The sequence below is a fragment of the Molothrus aeneus genome, chromosome 10 (assembly GCF_037042795.1).
Source record: "Molothrus aeneus isolate 106 chromosome 10, BPBGC_Maene_1.0, whole genome shotgun sequence".
Lineage (NCBI taxonomy): Eukaryota > Metazoa > Chordata > Aves > Passeriformes > Icteridae > Molothrus > Molothrus aeneus.
The window spans coordinates 5899066-5918479 of NC_089655.1; the positions used below are offsets into that span (position 1 = coordinate 5899066).

General features: G+C 49.8%; 1 protein-coding gene across 1 annotated transcript; it reads left to right on the forward strand.

The window, feature by feature from the left end:
• The first annotated feature begins 784 nt into the window (after positions 1 to 784).
• Positions 785 to 18352, forward strand: KY (kyphoscoliosis peptidase). The gene is made up of 12 exons (XM_066556868.1): positions 785 to 917; positions 1878 to 1940; positions 3855 to 3917; positions 5901 to 5975; positions 6107 to 6139; positions 6744 to 6794; positions 7866 to 7948; positions 8318 to 8426; positions 11024 to 11141; positions 15315 to 15503; positions 16440 to 16630; positions 17442 to 18352. Exons 1-12 carry the CDS (start codon positions 785 to 787, stop codon positions 18350 to 18352), a joined length of 2019 nt encoding a protein of 672 aa, XP_066412965.1.
• Positions 18353 to 19414: the final 1062 nt, after the last annotated feature.

Consider the following 19414-nt stretch of genomic DNA (forward strand, 5'->3'; position numbering starts at 1 on the left):
CAGCTGAGCCCGGCTAACCCGCACTGTAACCCTTCATGTCCCCCGTTTGGTGGGCTGGGACAGTTACTAGAAAGCCAGGGATTTGCAGGGCTTTGCTTTTTGATCAGCCGTGCCCAGCTACCCCAGACAGCCGGGCTCACAGGCTGATGGGGCAGAGGGGATGGGTTTTTTGGATCCTTTGGGACAGTCAGGATTGAAGCCTGCAATTCCCTTCTCTGCTGTCCCTTTCCACAACAGGCAGTCCTGCAGAAACCGATTCTCCCCACTTCAAAGGTTCGTGTCTCCTTTCCAGCCCCTTCTCCCCACCGCTGCCCTCCTCCTGCAGCAGTTAGTGTTATTATTTACGCTCCTAAGCATCCTCTGAGTTCTGCCGGGGGACAGGATCCAAAGAGAAAGCCTTTTAAGGATTTGTGCCAGCGCCGGGAAGCGAATCCCCCCCAGCGAACAGTGGTGCTGGGGGATTTGAGTGTAGACAAGTGCTTCAAGCTGAAAAGGGCAGAGAGAGGGGAGGGAGCCGGGGGCACGCTCTGAAACCAGACCCCCCCCCCCCGCCCGAAACGCAGCTCCTTCCTCTGCTTTAGGAAACGGATCCCTCCTGGGGTTTCCTTTCAAAGGTGACTTGTAACCTCTTCATTAGGGTCGGCTTTGGCAGAGCCCCGATGGTGCAGCTGGCAGGGCCGGGGCTGCGCTGGGCGGGAGCGCGCTCGCCGTGCCAGGGCTGGGCAGCACTCGCGGCTGCTCCGCGGCGCAGCGGCGGCAGCACCGGCGCCCCGGCCATGCGCTGATGGGTACCATGGACTTTAAGACAGATGCCAGTGCAGTCACCATCAATCTGCTGCTTATTGTGCGCCCCGAGGAGGCAGCGAGCAAGGAGAAAGGGCAGCGAGAGGGGCAGACGGAAGGCGGCCGAGGCGCAGGTAACACCGCGCCTGCAGCGGGCGAGGGAGGGCAGGGCAGGGCTGCACACGGAGAAGAGAAGCAGCAGCTCTGGAGCAGCATTTGGGCTTCCTTCTGCTCTTTGCACACTTGATGCCAAACTCCAAAATGCCAACTTTTTGCAGAAGCCCAGCGTGTCCCTGCTGGTGCAGCAGAGCCCGGCTGGAGCCCCGCTCCGAGCGCAGCCTGTCCGGCTGCAGGGCGTGCAGCCCCGGGAGGGGACACACGGGGACACCAACCCCAGGGCTGGCTTTGCACCTTGCTGTGTCCTGCGCCAGCCGCGAGGTGCCCCACGGGCTCTCTGGGCTGTGCAAAGGGAGCAGGGAGAGGGCTCGGCAGTTTCCAGCACTCAGTGCCCTGGAGTACAGGAGCAGAAGTGTTTTGCTTGCAGCGTGCCCAGGCTTTGTCTCCGAGGCTCACTGTCCTGAGCCATTTATAGCTACAGTTTGGGACAGTGTCCCTGGCCCAACTCCCTGTTCTGCAGAGGGTCTTCTAAAAAGCTACAGCTGTGCTCTGCAATTGCAAGGGGAGCCTCCCTGCAGAAGTAAAGGGAGGAGAAGGAGTATTCCTGCTCTAAAACCTGGGAGAGAAGCTGAATTTTCAGACAAGCAGTCCCAGGCTAACAACTATAGGCAGAGCTATCACGAAGTGGTGTCCATGCTCCATCAAGCACAGCATTCAGCACCTGCTCAAATCAGAGCAAATCCCACCAAAGCAGCTTAGGCCTGGACTATTGCACTTTCTGCCCCCTGGTATTTCATACTTTAGCAACAAGAACTGCAAGCCAAGGCTGCAGATGAGACAGAAGGTGGATCCTGGTGACACCTGGCACCAGCTGGGTTAATGGGTTGCATGAAAGGGTTTGGGGTGTTTGGCCTTCAGGCAGCACCAACACTTCAGTCCAGGAGGACCCTTTCCAATCTCCCATTTCTATCTTACAGGTTCCAAGGGTGATGGCAATGGAAACAGCAGATCCCAGCCACCTCAGGGCACAGGACTGAATGGTAGGTCACCCTCTCCCTCTGTGAGAAACCAGCCCCAGCACACAACCCAAAGCTCCAAGCTGAGTCTCTCCAGCAGAAATGTGCTTCACACAACCCATCCCTCTCCAGTGCTCTCAGGGGAGGCACATGGAGGGCCTGGCAAGCTTCCCCTCCCCATGTGCTCCCCATGCCCCATGGCCAGGATGCAGGTGTGGCACTGCCGAGCCCCCACACCTCCATCCCTCTGCAGGGATTCTCCTGCCACGGAGCTCGGCTGGATTACAAGTGCACAGAGCTCTTACATTTCACAGCCAGCTGATGGCAGGGGAAATTCAGTGCCCCCAATTGCTCAGGCTGCAGCTAGAGCTTCCAGAGACTTCCCCAGCACTCAGACAGCTTAAAGGAGGGTCTGGGGGATGCAAAGAACCTTTTCAACCTTCTTTCCACCAGTCCTTTCTTCATCTCCCCCCCTCAGAGACTGAGCACAAGGCAGGTGGGACTGCTGACTGATGATGTGGATTCTAGTTCTCGATGTTCCACTGCTAATTCCCAGGGTTCTGCCCTAAAATAGTTGAGGGGGAACATCTGAGAAGGTGACCCCAGAACTGTGGAGCAGCTCCCAGGGAAGGGACTCAGATCATCCCTCTTGTTTTCCTGGCAGTCTAAGCCTGCCATGGCTTAGCAGAGAAAGGCAAGGGCAAAGGTAGAGCAAGACACAGGTAATTCTCATGGTACCAGACAGTGGATTTCAGTTACATCAAGGAGGAACTTTGCTTCCACAGGTCAAGCAATAGCAGCATGCAAAAGCCAAGGCTGCTCCCAGCAGGATGCCTGGCAGGAGCCCTGATCCAAGTCCCTCTGTAATCAGTGGTGGCTGGAGGCTGCACGTAGTCTGAGAGCAAACAGTATTTCATGGCAAGGCACTACTTTGAGGCATTCTTTACAAAGCAGATAAGCCTCCACTCCAGGAAGCAGATAAATATCCTGCTTTCTCTCCCTCCGTCATGCTCAAGAGGTTCTGCAATCAGAGCTGCAGAGTCAGCCTCCTCCAAGAGTGAGTAAGAGGCTGGTATTGATCATTTCCCACCCTGAATTACTGGCAGGGGTATTTAGCATGCACATGGGAATCCTTCCCTTGCAGGTCTACCTTAAGCACAATTTCAACACCTGGGAGGGGGGAATTCAGGTTCCAGAGGAGCAGGCAGAGCTTTGGCTCCTCTGGCACCACAAGGGTTAATGAATTGCCCTTTCACCAGCCCTGTTAGTGTCCCTATGAGGCCTCTGACACCCCTGCTGCTGCCACAATATTTGCAGGCTTATATAATGTCCAGCCCCACTGAGTCAAAGAGGCTGTGGCCCCACTCTCGTTGCTCTGGGGACTGGTCCTTGTCATGGCCACATGGCACAAACGGCCTCGGACAAGCTGTGAGATCCAGGCTCCCCCCGGCTCCTGGTGGGATGGGGATCCCAGGGCACTTTGAAAAAGAGTGAGAGTTCACCCTGGCCACCCCCCAGCAGAGCCTGGAGCGAGGACTCAGTGTCCCCTGGCGTTGCTGCCTCCCCCTGTGTGAGCCCTGGGCACACCAAGGGCTGCCCACACCTCCCTCTGCCCCAGCACTCCAGCTCCAACACAGCCGGGCTCTCCCAGCGGGGAGAGGTGAGGATGAGCTGCTGACAGCCACACCAAAGTTCCCACTTTTCCTCCAAGCCCCCAGCACTGCCCTTGTGTCCCACCCACCTCTCCAAACTGCCCTGGGCAGCAGCAGCAGGCTGGGCTGGAGCATCCCTCCCTCTGCTGAGGGGTCAGGCACCAGGAGCAGTTGAGCTTCCTGAGTGTTCCTCACCTGAAAGCTGAGCAGGGCAGATTTAACCCCATCCTTGCTGGCTGTTTGGCTCTCCCCAAGGCACTGAGCTGTTTCCCTGTTGTGCCCCCAGGCCGGCGTGGCCCCACAGATCCCTGTGAGCAGACACCGCCCATCACTGCGGGCCCTGACAAAGGTAAGTGGGGAGACAAGAGACAGAGCAGGGCTTCACTGAGCTCCCAACAAGCTTTTTCTCCAGTAAAATAACCTCAGAATGTCCCAAAAGAGAAAATATCCCACCCTGGGACAGCTGCCCCTCAAAGTACTTACTTGCCTCAAAACACAAGGAGAGCAGCAAGTGCTTCTCTGAGCTTGGAGCAAACTGGTCTAGTGGCAAGGAGTTGGAGCAAGAGGATCTTTAAGGTCCCTTCCAACCCAAACCATTCTATGATTCTTTATGAAGGATATCTCAATTAGGAAAAATTAAATAAAAGATCATAAAAGTACCAGCAAACATTTCAAGCCACCAGTTTTTACAGCAAGGATACAGCACGTTGAAAAATTCCTGTGGAATTACATTTTTCATTTGTTAAATGCCTTTTGAACTCATCTGCAGAAGGCATTCATCACTAGTAAGTTTGTCTCTTGAAAACAAAGATTTTTAATTTATGGGAGGAAACTTAGTAAGTGAAAGTTGGGGACAAAAAGCCACTAAAAAAGCAAAGTAAAAGTAATTTTGAGCAATAAAAAGGACCTGAAAATATCAAAAATTTAAGGAAAACAAACCATTTGCATAAAGTCTTCTCTTTGAGAAACAACTTCATTCTATCTTTGAATTAACTGACAAAATACACCAGCCAGCTCTGTTCTGACACCCTGATATCTGCAACCACCCTAGAACTGGAGTCAGACTCTGAGATTTAGGTCTTTACAGCTTATACAGTTTTTTCTTGCTTTCTGATTTTGGGCCTTAAAGGACATCAAATCTCTCTGCATAATCACAGGAGAAACTTCACTTTTCTAAAGGTAAAGCCAGCAGAAAAATTTAATCTTTGATGAAAATGTAGATTCCCACTTAATTAGCCAGTTCCAAGAGCTGACTTTAAAGGAAAAGCCCAAATGTCATGAGGTGTAGGTGTAGGAGGCACGACTGGATGGCAGCCCTGAGGTGCATTAACATCTTGACCTTCAGTCTCCCAAGTAACTTCTGCCTGATCCAAAAGAGAAGCCCAGGAGCACATGGAGCTCCTCCAGGGAACCTCAAGAGCTGCAAACCCTTCTGAAATACCTGCCAAAAAATGCAGCCTCTGTCAAAAAGTTCAGGTGGTTTTTATAAGAGATTCCCTCACTCTTTTTCTGGTGTTTGCCTTTCTGAAACTTTAAAGACCAGAGCCCAGGTTTCCTGGGGAGGTTTTTCTGGAGCATCAGGGCATGCCTGGACCACAGCTGGCTCCTCCAGGATGCTGCCTCTTACAGGCAATGGGCTTTGCCAGACATTTTAGTATCACAAGTCCAACCATTTTCATCACTTCAAGCCTTTCTCTGTTTAATTCCAAGAAAAATCAATGCAAGGCATTGATTCTCTGCTTGCTGTAGCTCCATCAAGAGCTCTTTATTATGGTGATAAACCTTGGTTATCATCAGAGCTGCTGCTCTGTCTAAAGTTAAGAGCTGCCTCAGCACACACTCCTGCCCTCTCCTCCATACCTGCGGCATTCACATTCTCTGAAAAAATCCCTTCTCCCAGGATTTTTCTTCTGGGAAGCTGAGAAGCCTCAGAGAAAAGGAAAACAGTTCTTACCTCATTTGCTTCTCCTGTGTTTTGCCCCTTTGGAATGTGTTTGGAGATTGTTTACCCACGGGTGATTGTTCCATTGGATTCTGCTGGGAGTTGTTTTCACTCTTTGGCCAATCAGGGCCAGGCTGTGTCAGGACTCTGGAAAGTCACGAGTTTTCATTATTATCTTTTTAGCATTCTTTAAGTATCCTTTCTGTATTCTTTAGTATAGTTAGTATAGTGTTTTTTGATATAACATAGTATTATAAAATAATAAATTAGCCTTCTGAGAACATGGAGTCAGATGCATCATTCCTGCCTTTGTCAGGGCATTCCCAGCAAATGCAATACATATCCTGGTTAGTTTTCCCTTTTTAGGGGGTTTATCACTGTTTCTTGCAGGAACCCAAGTGACAGTGGAGATTCACCACGAGGACACCAGCCCCCAGCTCATCAAGAGACTCTCCTTGGGAAAAGGTACAGCCCAGATTTAAACCCTGGCAGAGGCTCAGCCCATCCTCCCTTCCCTGGAGCCAGGGAGCTCCAGGGGATGCTGCAGCCTGGGCAGGGCTGAGGGGATCCCACTAACCCTGCCTGGCCTGTTGCAGGTTCCCAGAGGCTGAGAGGACACAACAACAAAGGTGAGGCTCTGCTCTATCAAGCTCTGCTCTATCACAGTGTCTCCAAGCTCTCCCTCCCCTGGGAGGCTGCTCCCAGGAGGAGACAGGCTCACCATTCCCATGGGGAGGCTGCTGAAGGGCACCTGCTGCTGGACCCTGCCCATGAGTGGGGCTTGAGGAGCAAAATCCTTCTGCTTTTGGGCTGTGGGTGTCTCCTCCTCCTCCTCCTCTGGCCCTGGGATAAGGTGGGTGGTGACACTCCAGGGTCCCTCAGCAATGCCCCAGCTGCTGCAGAGCTCCCACTGGGGTTATCCAACAGCTCTGGAGCCCAGCACTCCCTTCTTCCACACCTGGAGAGGTTTGGCCATGGTGGGCTGGGGTTTGATGTCCCCATCCCTTGGGCTAGAACAGGAGATGCCTGTCTGCTGGGGAATGTGGGCTCTGCAGGAGCACATTCAACAGGATGCTAAAATCCATGTCCAAACAGAAGGGAATGGGCTAAGAAGAGCCTCAGTTCCAGCTTTTCCCACCCAATCCTGCTCACCATAATAATTTATTTCTAGTTGGTTTTTTTTCTGTGGGCAACAACCTCCTCCCTCCCTCCCTCTCCTTCTCTGCTTTGCAGGCTTCCAGAAGACTGAGGCCCCACGGCCACCAGGAGCAAAGGACCTCCATGGTAACCACCCATCAGCACCAGCAGGGCTCAGCTTCCCAAGGCCCTGACCTTTGGGGTGGCACAGGGGAGTGGCTTTGGGAACACCACACATGCCCAAGGGAAGGCAGACAGGCACAGGACTGTCGGATGTGCTGTGGATCCCCCTCCTGCACAGAGCCTCTGCAGACAGAGCCTGGCAAAGACAAAACCTGATAACCACATTTTAAAAAAAGACCATCCCCCAACCAAAAAGACAAGAAGTAATTTTCAGAGCTGTGGAGAGTGGGAACCTTTAAATGTGTAAATCTTCTTTCTCTCTCTTTAGGTCAGTGTAGTACCTCTTTTCACAAAAAATACAGATAAACAAACCAGCCTGTTAAGAAATAGGTGCCTGTATGCTGATTTTGGCAGACAGGAGCCTGCCTGCACAGGGATATGTATGTCCATCCATTCCCCATGGCCCACTGATGGGAGATAGCAGTGTCAGCTCATTCCAAGACTGTTTTAAAAAATCAGTTATCTGGTTAATTAGGGCAAGTTATTAACCCTTTGTTCACACTGAGTAGAACCAGGAGCTCAGAACCTGCAAAGATGCAGAGGGTAGGCTCTGAACAGTGGGTTCAGTCCAACTGCTCCCAGTGTTACATTCCTCATGTGCCTGAATTCCTGCAGAATTGTGGCCCTTTACCACACAACACTCCTAGAGAAACCCAGCCCTTTATTGCTGGGTTTTTTTAAGTCATATATTTTCTAAGGCTTGCACAGTACAGGTTTTCCCTGATACTTGTGCATTGTTCTCCTGCCCCTCCATGCAATATCCCAGGATTTTCCATGCTGTTAAGCAGTGCCAAAGTTGCAGGGGCAGCTCACACTCCAGCACTGCACAAATCCTAGCAGTCTAGACAGGATGGCTCCTGCTTTCCATGCAGCTGGCAGGACCCTCCTGTGGGTGCCCTTGTGTCCTCTGCTCCCTAAGACCTGCTGATGGATGTGTCCATGGGCCAGGCAGGAGCTCTGTCCCCTTGTTCCACCATACTGCCAGGAAAAACACTCCCTCCCTTCCCAAAACAATGACAACTTGTTTCTTCCCAGCATATCCATGGGACAAATCCTCTTTGAAATCCATGCCAGTAGATCTGCAGCAATTAGAGAAGCTGGATGCCTATGCATTAAAAGTAAGTCTTGCTTTTGCCTCTGCCCTCCTCCCAGCTCCCCTGCAGCAACATTTCACAAACCTGGCTCCCAGCACCAGCTTAGGCTGAGCTATGGGGCAATGGCATTAGAATCTCCCAAACAAGTGAAAAACCTTTTCCCTTTGAACATTAGCAAAGAAATCCCACTCTGGGAACTATAACCCAAAATACATGGACCTACAGCACTGCAGCTGTATTTTTAAGGAAGCTGGAGGCAGAGCAGCCTCTGGCAGGTGGGGTCTCACTGGCTTCAGAAGAACAAGAGGTGGGGAGGACAGGAGATCTACCACAGGAGATCTCTACAGGGTAGATCTTCACCATGACCTTGCAATGCTCCCTCCCCACACACAGGTGAACGTCACAAACAGTGTGGAGGAACTGGTCAAAGCCCTGCTGAAGCAAGCCCGGACTGACCTGGAGAAGGTTCGAGCCATATGGATGTGGATTTGCCATCACATAGGTAGGCTGAGGTCTCTGACTGAAGATAAGGCTGCCACCCTCACCCCTGTCCCACTGCCATGGCATTTTACTGGGTGTTTGTGGGTTATTTCCATTTGGGGAGTGGAATGAAGGCTTTCTGGAGGTTTTTATCCAGAAATGCATCCAGAGGGTCTCTCACCACCTCTGTTGCCCAGTCTCTCTCCTCACACTGCCAGGCTCCACCAGGTTTGTGTGCCCATGATTAACCTGTAACTCCATTTGAGGTGTGACCAGACAAGTCCCTACCATCCAAGAGCCAGAGCAAAAGCCAGGCTGCCCAACACCAGGAGCCTGCTTGTCACCTTCAGAGCCACCCCACACCACCAGGGCCCAGTTTTGAGGGGTGAACAGGGAGCAGGTGATGATCCAGATTTCAGAAGGAACCTGGTTTAGTGGAAGGTGTCCCTGCCCATGCCAGGCAGTTTGGAATGAGATGATCCTTAAGGTCCCTTCCCACTCAAACCATTTTAAGTTTGATCTCCATCCTGTGCCAAGTCCCCACAGCCCGATACAGCCCCTCCAGCACAGTCTGATGCTGGTGCCTTTGCTCTGGGAGGGTCCCAGTGTCACACAGGTACCACCAGGAGCCATCCAGCTGCTTTGCCCAGCTCCATGTCCCACACTGGCACCTGTATGATTGCAGTTCCTACACCTTTCCAACCCTCCAGAGAGCTGCACCCACTCAGGCTCCCCTGCCCTTTCCTACTCAGTCCAAAGGCTGGAGTTACACAATAACCAGGAGATGGGAGGAGGAGGAGGCAGCACTTGTAGCCTCTCCCATCTTGCACATCAAAAGGGGCTTCTTGCCCCTTTTGGGGGAAAACTGGGTATGCAACATGGAGGCATTTTGCATAACATAAGCAAAAATGTTTATTTCCCATTAAGTCTTGGGGGCAGAGAGGCAGAGCTGTCCTTTCCCTCACCTCCTACAGCTCCTGATGGGGCACTGCTGCAGTGAAGGCCAAGTGATGGAAAGGAAAGGAGCAGTTTGGGCAGCACTGGCCTCATCTCACACCCACTGAGATCAGCAGCTGCAGGGTTAGCATGGTTAGGTCAGGCCCAAACTGCTGTAGTCTTGCCCTGAAATATGGAGAGCGCTGATTTCATAGCATGCCCTGAAGCCAGGCTTTGACTCACCCAGCCCTGGTTCTGTCTTTCCACTGTTAACCCACTTCTGCCCACACTACCTGGGCCAGGCCTGGTTGGAGTCAGTCCATACTCCTCAATGTTCAGGGGATGTCTCTGGCCCTGACAGCTATGCTGGATCTCCTCACAAGATCTTTTACACCACCTTGGCCCTGGCTCTCATTCGTTCCTGTGAGACTGACCCCTATTTACACACACAGACAAGAAACAGAGTTGGGAATTTAAATCTGCTGGCAAAAATGCAATGTATCCATCCTGGAATTGCACTGATGACATAAACTCCTTCCTTGGATGGATTTTAAGTGAGAGCACTGCTCTCTGGGCATCTCTTCCCACTCTGTTCAATTCCTGCCTGTGATGTGCTGCTATGCATCAGTACTAAAGGAAATTATTATTTCAGCTGTCATTTGCAGCACAAATAGAAAGGCCCATGGAGCCAGCACCCCTCCAAGTGCCCTGGAGCTTTGCTGGTGGTCAGTGAGCAGCCAGGGTGGAGCAGGCAGCCTTTCCCAGTGCCTGGAGCAGCACTGGGGGGACGTCGGCCGAGCCCCTGGGATGAATGACAAGCAGTGGCAGCATTTCATCAAACACACACAGCCTACTGCTGCTTTTCTTCCTCTGCCCCAGCACTGAGGGCAGGGGGAACCAGCTGATGCAGCAGCTGGTTCCTGAGAGCTTTGTCAGAAAAATACATCTGTATTTTAAGAAAGGGGTTATGGATAGGGCCAAGGTTGGTGGTATTGAATTAACCTCCCCAGACCAGCTCTGCAAGCTCTGTCTGAAGGAGTCCTGCTGTGCTGCTGTTGTGTACTCATTCCAGCAAATCAAGATCTCCAGAGCTTCCAAGTATTGATATGACCAGACTGGACAGGGCTTGGAGCAACCTGGTCTAATGGAAGGTGTCCCTGCCCCTGGCAGAGCATTGGAATGAGATTACCTTTAATGCCCCTTCCAACACAAACCATTCTACAATTCTGTGACTCACAACAAAACACTTCAAGTGTTTCCCAACAAGCTGCTTTTGAAGTATTTTTAATATAAATTGCTTGTAAAGAGTGAAAAAGGCTCAGCAGTTTCTTTTGAGGTAACACCAATCTGACTCCTCCAAATGCAGCATGCTCTGGTTTATACTGGGAACTCTTCAGACTGTAGATCCTCCACTTGAGGATACCCATTGTGTCCAAAAATCAAAGTTTTCCTCCCACTTGGATTCAATGCTGACCCCCGGGCCAAGCTTAGAGCAAAGGGTGATGAGGGACAGACAGAGCTGTCCCTCTGCCCAGCAGTGTCCAGGCCACCCTCCCCAACACAGCCACTGCCTGTTTCCCTCTGCTCACAGAGGTGAAAAGCAACCTGAGCATTGCTCCTGCTGCCCGTCAGCCCCTTGTCTCAGGCTGCTGGATGAACTCTTGTCTGTGTTCCTTCCCCCAGAATACGACGTCGTGGGCTACCACAACAAAAGCCAGCTGTCCAGCAAGCCCAGAGACGTGCTTCAGATGGGCAAGAGCATTTGTGAGGGCTATGCTGAGCTCTTTGAACATATGTGCAGGTAAATGAAGTTCAGAAACATTCAATGCTGTGGACAGTTAACATTCCCTGTCACTTCCATGCCTATCCCGTCTACCTTTGCCTTGACTGACGTGACTTTAAGCAGGACGTGGAACTTTAGCTTTCCAACCATGCTGTGGAAAAACAGCAAGTCCTAGAAAGGTCAATTTTGCTCTCTCCTCCACTCCCTCCACCCCCCTCCCCAGCATAATTTACTTGGTGCCATCTGCTGAGCTTCGCATTGCATTAACATAATGGCAGATGAAAACACGCAGATAATTTGATTAGAAGAAGTAGGATTTTCCTTGGGGTATCTGGATGTGAAGGTTAAAAGCATTGCAAGACTTAAACAAGGAGTACTGTCTCCAACATGGTCCCTAGCAAGAGGTAGGCAGAGTCCCAGGAGGAAGTTTCCCTAAACCCTCTGGAATGCCCTGTCCCCTCCAGGAGCACCCCAGGGACACTGCCTTGCACTTTCCAATCTGTTCTGTGCCCAGTCTCAAGGTACAGCACTGTGGAGGCCAATACTGCCATTCCCATTTTGTACCTACCACTGGCATCTAATGACTAAAATCCTTTCTTCCACCAACAAAATCTCACGGACTTCATCGGGGGTGAGTCACCTCAACGTCCCCACAGAGCAGGGCTTTGCAGTCACAAAGCCATTCTAAGAGGCAGCCCCTTCCTTGGTAAGGAGACAGGGATGCAGCCCCAATCCCTAAGGAAAAGAGAACCCCCAAAATCCACAGCAAGGAAAGCAGTGAAGGTCCTTGGAGGTTTGGGGATCAGCCTTAGGCAGAAAGGTTGACCAAAAGGAGCAAACTGGACCTAACACCTCAGGGAGAGGAGATTGGAAGGGACTTGCTAAAGTAATCCTAAGAGGGTGGGCTTGCAAGATGGCCCTCCCAAAAAGGGGCTTCCATTCTCTTGGAAAAATCACAAACTAATTATTAATCACACATGTAAGTAACAATTGGCTTTCCACACAATCCAAAGGAATTTGAGAAGGTTTTTACCATGGAACAGACAAAATCTACAGGGAAAAGGAGAGATTAAAAAAAACCCCAGCATACTGTGCCAGATGCTGAAGTGGTAAATACTTCCAGCCAACAACATATCCCACAATATACATTTGGTCCATTCCAACCCAAACCATTCTGTGACACTGGATCTCGTTTTCTAAAGAGTAAAGAAATAGGATGGTGGAGTATGCATTTATAGCTGCAACCTATGGAACAGTTATTAGCAGTTAGAAGGGGGGAATTTGCATCTGTTCATTAAAAAGCATATGCTTGGTTCATTAAAAGCATTAATCTTTCCAAGGATATCTCTGACTATTTAAAGGCTCTGTTGATTTACTCTCGATTCCTCAGTTCCAGGCTGATTAGTCACTATGTGATTCAGGAAACCTCCAGTCATCAAGACTATTATATTGTCAAATATTAGCAAAATGTTTAGCTCCTGTCGTGAAAAACTGTACTTAAAGACAACACCCCTTTCTTGAACAGAGATCCCCTCATCCCTTCTCCCCATGCTCTGTTCTGCTCTTACACTGAGTCTAAGCAGAAAGGCAGGAGGCCAAGAGCACTCATCTTACAGAAAGGTTTTTCAGAGCCAGGTTTTTTGGGGGGAAAAGGTGTTTTAACCTGCCTTTTTTTCCTAGCTCCTGTGAGGGAACTTGAACAAACAAACCAATTTGCCAGTCACCCCAAAAGTCCTGCTGAAGGCAACGGCTGACATTGATTGAGTCCTACTTGTCCCAGTGCCAGAGGGAACAATTCCTGTTGCAGACACAACACTGTCACCTCTGAGCACAGCTTTGGCAGCCAGACTTCCTCCCATTAGCTGAGATTCCTGTCACAGAGGCAAGGTGGGCACAGATAGTGGGAAGCTGGCCATAAGGCATCACTTTCCAAACATCAGGTGTGATAGCAAGGAATGCAAACACAGGCTCCTGACCAATGTTTCAGCAGCACCTATCAAGAACTGGCTTCTCAGCTGACAAGCAGACTCGAGGAGTCTGGCTAAGTGAAGCACTGCAAATTCATGAATCCAATTTAGGGCAAACCTCACAGCCTGGAATTAGGGAGACACTCGCTCACCAGGGTCAGTGATGAAGGCACAACAATTATTTTCCCAGGAGAGGTTTCAGCAGCCCTGGGAGCAAAGCTGGCCTCACTGCCTAAAGGGGATCTGATCAGTTAGCTAGCTGCTCCTTCTTCCTAACCAGTCTGTAAATATCCCAGATTTCACATCCTCTTGCTTCTCCCATTTCCTGCTTTAGGCAGTAGCTTTCCCTCTTTTCAGGCACAGAGGCGTACACCTACCTACCACAAGCATAAATCATTCTGTTCCCTTCTGGAGAAGCCAGATTTGCTCCTTTTTTAGATGAAATGATCAAAGTCAACCTAAAATCAAAGGGAAGAAGATGCCATTGAATTCCAGTGACACCTGTAGTAAGAGCCAGACTATTTCCTATGGTTTTTGAGGCAGAAGAGCAATTTTGTGTTTAATCTCTTTGCTGCACCAAGCAAACATTGCCAACTGTTTCTTAATTCATTTCTTCCAGTCCATTTTGTATCTAGGTCATCTTCAGCCTCACACTGCCACTTCAACCAGTCCTGGAGATCTTCCCAATCTCTGCCTGCCTAATTTATCTCTATGAAGTCACTGACATGAGAGACATGAGCACCCTTTTCACCAATGCAGAATTGCTCCTTTACTGGATGTTTTAGCTTGGATTTTTGTCTGCCCATTACTAGAGAGACCAGTTTAAATGCTCTGGTCTTTATTTTGAGAGCTTTGAACACATCCAAGCACAAACTCTTGCTGCTTTGCCAACCTTCACTGTAATTGAGAGCACCCTGAGAGCAGAACTTGTCCCTTAATGTTCCCTCTGAATATCCCAGCTAACAAGAATGTCTAGAGAAGCCTGGAAGGATTAGATCCAATCCCCATGAAATTAGTGGGAATTTGGTACTGAGCTCCTTGAAACTCCTAGGATCAAATCTTCACTAAAGCTCCCAGGCCAGCTCCTAGTCTCAGTTACATCATGCAAATCCAAGCTCTCACCAGTCTTGTCAGTGGAGTTGTTCCAGATTTACTGCCCAGCTCCATGTCAGAACTTCACTCACAGGGGCCTGCAGGCTGGCAAGGGCTTTCCAGACCACCTGCAGTACCAGGTTTCTTGATGGCATTCCTTCCAGCCTGGCCTGTTTGTTCTGGATACTCATGGAACAGGCAGTGCCTGCCATCACTGCTCCATCCTCTCCTTTGCTGAGGTGCCCTGGAAACCAGCATCCTCTCCCTGGAAAAGCAGCCCTCCCTACAAGCTCCACTGCACTGACAGTCACCAGCCAGTATCTGTTATCAGGCCTCGACTTCTTAACAACCATGCTAATTATCTTCTCCATAAATATCACTTTTCTCCTGAGCTAAACCCACATTATGCAGACAATCTCACTCTGAAAGCCTGCACACTTTATTACTTAAGGTAGTTGTTCCATTTAACACACTTCTCTATGAAGAAGAAAAATGTCAATGCTGTCCTACACAAAAGACAACGCTCCAAGTGAAGCAATTTTAGATTAATGGTGAAATAAGATGCCAATGTTAGAATCCATCAGCAGAGAGCTTATTAACACAGTGCTTATTTAAATCTTATTTACACATCCACGCAGGTATTCATCATGCTTTTAGAAAGAGACTCTTTAATCATTTCTACCCTGGGCAGGCACAAGCTCATTCTGTCAGGAAACTAAATCAGCATCCACAATCCCGTGAGGTCTGAGATTCCTTAGCTGGTGTCAAACACCAGGCCCACTGTCAGGGGGAGAGAACAGCCTGTGCTTTTAATTTATAATTACATGGGCTAATTGTGGACAGCAGCAAAGGGATTCCACTGAGTAACAAGATAGAGAGCAATTAAGCACACTTTATCTTGTCATCCTCTAACAGCGCTGAATGGATGGTGCATCAGGCAAAAAGACAGGGAATAAGCAAAACTGGGAGAGAAAAGGCCCTTCCTCCAGCAGGATGCTCTCAGAATCTCTGTGCAAAGACTACAAAAACAAACAGCCCCACCCAACACCTCAGGCACCTTTTCTCCTTCCCCCGAAGTACCTGACAGGTTTAACACAGAACTCTCCTGCTGCAGCTTATCATTTCCTTTCAGTCTTGCAGGGATTCAGTGCAAGAAGCTCTCAGGACATGCCAAGGGACACGGGTACAAGACAGGGCAGACCTTCACAGGGGAGTCTGACCATGCCTGGAATGCTGTCTACCTTGAGGGAAGGTGGCATTTACTGGACAGCACCTGGGGGAGCGGGTCTGTGGATGATTCCTTCACCAAGTTCACCCACAGGTAAAGGCCTTCCTCTCTCTGAGTACACAAACCCTCCACAAAGGCAGAAGGAAAGCCGATGGGATTGGCAAACCAAACAGGCACATTTGGGGCCATAAGAAGACCCAAAGCTGTCACAGCAGATGTCACAGTATGTGCTGCAGTCAAAAGGGCCACAATACACAGAGTGTCACCATACAAGCACTCACCCAAACACAATAACACCTTACCTCACCAGAAGGCTTCAGGCATCTGCCCATAAACAGTAACGCCACGGCACTTCAGAAGGCTGCAAGAGTCTGCTCCTCCTGTTCTTGAGCCCAGCCTTTTATCCCCTCCTGTTGATGCACTGCACCTGTGTGCCCTCTGCTCCCTTTGGTGGTTGGGCAGTGCCCCTGGGCACTCCATGGCTCATTGCTGTCAGTGCTGCTCACCTGCTGCTCACAGCTGTGCCCATTGAGGCTCAGCCCCACTCTCAATTACCACAAACCGTGTGCCTACACAAAGGCATGAGCAAGGTAGCCAGGCTGTCTGTACAAGGCATGGAGCATAGCCTGTAGAGAGGTAGTTGCCCTGAGCAGCAAGTCACAAACTGCTAGAAGCCAGCTGGGTTTGCTTGTCACATCTTCAGTTTAGGCAATAGTCTGTGGCACTCGAGTCACAGCTTTTGTGAATTGATTGCACTCAACACCCAGTGACTCCCTCTTTTTCCAGGAGCCTGTGGGTGCAAGGGAATAGTGCAAATACCCAGGGTTTATCCTAAAGCTCAGCATTTGCCCTGGAAACAGAAGACCAAAGCTCAGGTTTCTTCTCTGCCTGGGGAATTTCAAACCCATGGATCTCAGTTTATCAGCAGCTCAAACCACTCCAACATCCTCCTGCTGAAACCACCACCACGCGGGGGAAGAATTCCCTGTTTGTAATAACTCATTTTCCCTAATTTCTCCCTTCTCCCAGGTACAATGAGTTTTACTTTCTGACTCACCCGGCCCTGTTCATTAACAATCACTTCCCAGACAACAGTAACTGGCAGCTCCTTAAGCCCACGCTGACGCTCAAGGAGTTTGAGAACAACATGCTGCACAACAGCAACTTCTACACGCTGGGGCTGCTGGCCGCCCGCCCGGACACCCCAATCATCCAAACAGGTAACGGAGAGGCCATGGAGCATCTTCCCACACCCAACACACACCACCGTGCACCTCCTCAGGCAATGCTGAGTGAGTCCAGCAGCTCTTTTAACATAAAACCACTCAGGTGACACAACTGAACATTTAAACCCCCCTCCCTTGGATCAAGAGCTGCAGGAATTTAACTGGATGGCTAATTTGTGAATGCTAAAAACAGAGTCAAAACTTATGGACATCAACATTTTAGAATGTAATGAAGACTTCAAGCTGTTTGGGAACAGGCTCACAGGGAGGTGGATTAATCTCATTCTACATACTGGAGAGTTCCTGCAATTTGAAGCTCCTGGGAGCAGCTACTGGGCTGGCAATCAGGTCTAATCACCTCTAATTCAGCTCTCCATGATCACAGAATTCCATAATAGTTTGAGTTGGAAGGGACCTTAGAGCCCATCTCATTCCAACCCTCCACCATGGGCAGGGACACCTTCTACTAGACCAGGTTGCCCCAAACCCCATCCAATCTGGCCTGATGGTACTTTCAGTTACATTTCACACAGGCTTTCACATTCTAGCTGACCACAGCTCCCTGTCAGGGTGTATCAGAACAGGGTAAATGCACATCTCCCAAACAAAGGCCACTCTCATTCTTTCTGAGGGACACTGGTCTAAGCGGACAGATGACAATCTGTGACCTGCCAGTTGCAGCTCTTGGTTTTACTTCTAGAGAAACAGCAATTTACTGGGCCAGATTAACCTTCTCAGAACAGGGGGTACATTAGGGTTAAAAACTGACACTCCTATGCAGCCTCTTTTCTTTTGTACTTCCCAGTAAATGGAAAAGCCTCTGTGTCCGTGGACTGCCGTTCTGGCACGTTATTTATGTTTAAGCTGAAGGGAACAGATGAACACGGTTTGATGACTTTGAAACGACACGGAATGGAGCTGGATATCTACCCACAGCAGACAGGGAGCCACAAGCTGGAGATCTTTGCCAAGCCCTCCAAGGCTGAGGCTGCGGATGACGTCTACAAGTGCGTGCTGGAGTACGTGGTGGAGTGCGAGTCCGTGGACAAGGCCATGTGCTTCCCCAAGGAGCTGCACCAGCCCGTGGGGCCCAGCTGGTTCTCCGAGCGCCAGGGCTTCCTGCGGCCATCCCACAGCCAGCCCATCCTGCACACCAACGACGGGCGCTGCTCCCTCACCTTCACCCTGAGCAAAGACATCAGCGTGCTGACCTCGCTGCACACCGATGGCAGCAGCAGCCTCAGCGAGGACATGGGCAGGCGGCACGTGCTGCAGATCCACCGCAGGAACCAGATCGAGCTGAAGGTCCATCTCCCGCACGCAGGGAACTTCGTGCTCAAAATCTACTCCAAGAAGAAGTCGGACCCTGGTAATTACGATTACATCTTCAACTACCTCATCAGGTGCCTGAACACAGAGGTGAAGTGGCCAGCCTTCCCCCAGAGCTACAGCAAGTGGCTGCAAGACTACGAGATCCTGGAGCCGCTCTCGGGCCTGCTGCCGGCCAACCGCAACGTGCAGTTCAAACTCAAAATGCACGGCGTCGCCAAGGTGCTGGTCCAGGCTGAGAACACCTACCCTATGACCCAGAACAAGGGCTGCTGGGAGGGAACCTGCAACACCTCGGGGTGCAGAGAGGTGTTTGTGATGGTGCACGAGAACGCCAACCACAGCTTCTACTCGCACGTCCTCAAATACGAAGTTGAGACCCAGTAACACCCACTCCTTGTTCTTTCACTCACCTGCATGAACTGACCTCCCCAACATGCCCCAAACCAGCACAGCTTTAGGAGATTGCTCATTCTCTCAACCAAATCTGTTCTTTCAACAAATGCAGGACAACACTTGCAGGCTTTTGCCAGACTGCAGGTTCAAAGATGGTCAAGGAAGCAGAAAATCCTGTTAAAAAAAGGAGCAGCAGTGGAAGACATGAGATAAAACCATCACCTACATTTCAGTAACGCTGTCCAGACAAATATTTAGAAGAATACAACTGACTGTCTGCAGGGCATTCTGTGCCAGCAGGGATTGCTGGTTTCCAAGTTATGGACCATAAGAAAAGTCTTACTAGGGCTACTCCAAGAATTCACCTAGTTGTGGGGCAGGATGAAGAAAGTGTTCCCTGGTTTTGAGCAGCAACATTGGACACGAGGAACTTCAGGATATTTAAACCAACGTTCATTATAACTGTAGTCAAGTTGCAAAATACATCCGAGGAGAGAGAAGAGTTAGGAAGAAGATACAACATGAAGTTTCCTTGTGCACTTCACTGTCTTACAGATTTCAATAATACTGGAAAAATTCTTTTTACACTGACTCTTAAATACAATAAACAAAATTATTTTTACCTTTTTATATTAGAGTATTGTAGAGACTTTTTCTGCTGTAATTACATCTGAAGCATATAGGTGTTTCCATAAGGAAAATTAAAGTAAAAATGAGAGTAAAGTTCTCAGAAATCACTCCTTCCTCCAACCTGTCTATGCAATACTGCAGCTATAAACTGATGGGGTCACATGGGACAGCAGGCTGAGTGACATTATTATCATGTAACAAATCATTTGGTGCTGTACTCTTGGAAAACACCTCCATGCACAAGGCAAAGAGGGGCTTCTGCTGAATCCCACCACAACTGCACATCCTGAGATGGAGCAATATTTTCATAACTGATTCAGATGCCTGTGAGCGTTAGCATGACCCAAGAGGTATTATGTTTGAGCTTGTATTGAAAATAAACTTGTTATGTTTTTGCACTCTGTTTCATTGACCAAACAATAT

Excerpts from the sequence above, each read along its gene's own strand:
- KY (XM_066556868.1), top strand. The coding sequence starts at position 785 with ATGGGTACCATGGACTTTAAGACAGATGCCAGTGCAGTCACCATCAAT. Across the intron at positions 5,976-6,106 it reads GAGACTCTCCTTGGGAAAAG|GTTCCCAGAGGCTGAGAGGA; the intron begins GTACAGCCCAGA and ends GGCCTGTTGCAG. Across the intron at positions 6,140-6,743 it reads GAGAGGACACAACAACAAAG|GCTTCCAGAAGACTGAGGCC; the intron begins GTGAGGCTCTGC and ends TCTGCTTTGCAG.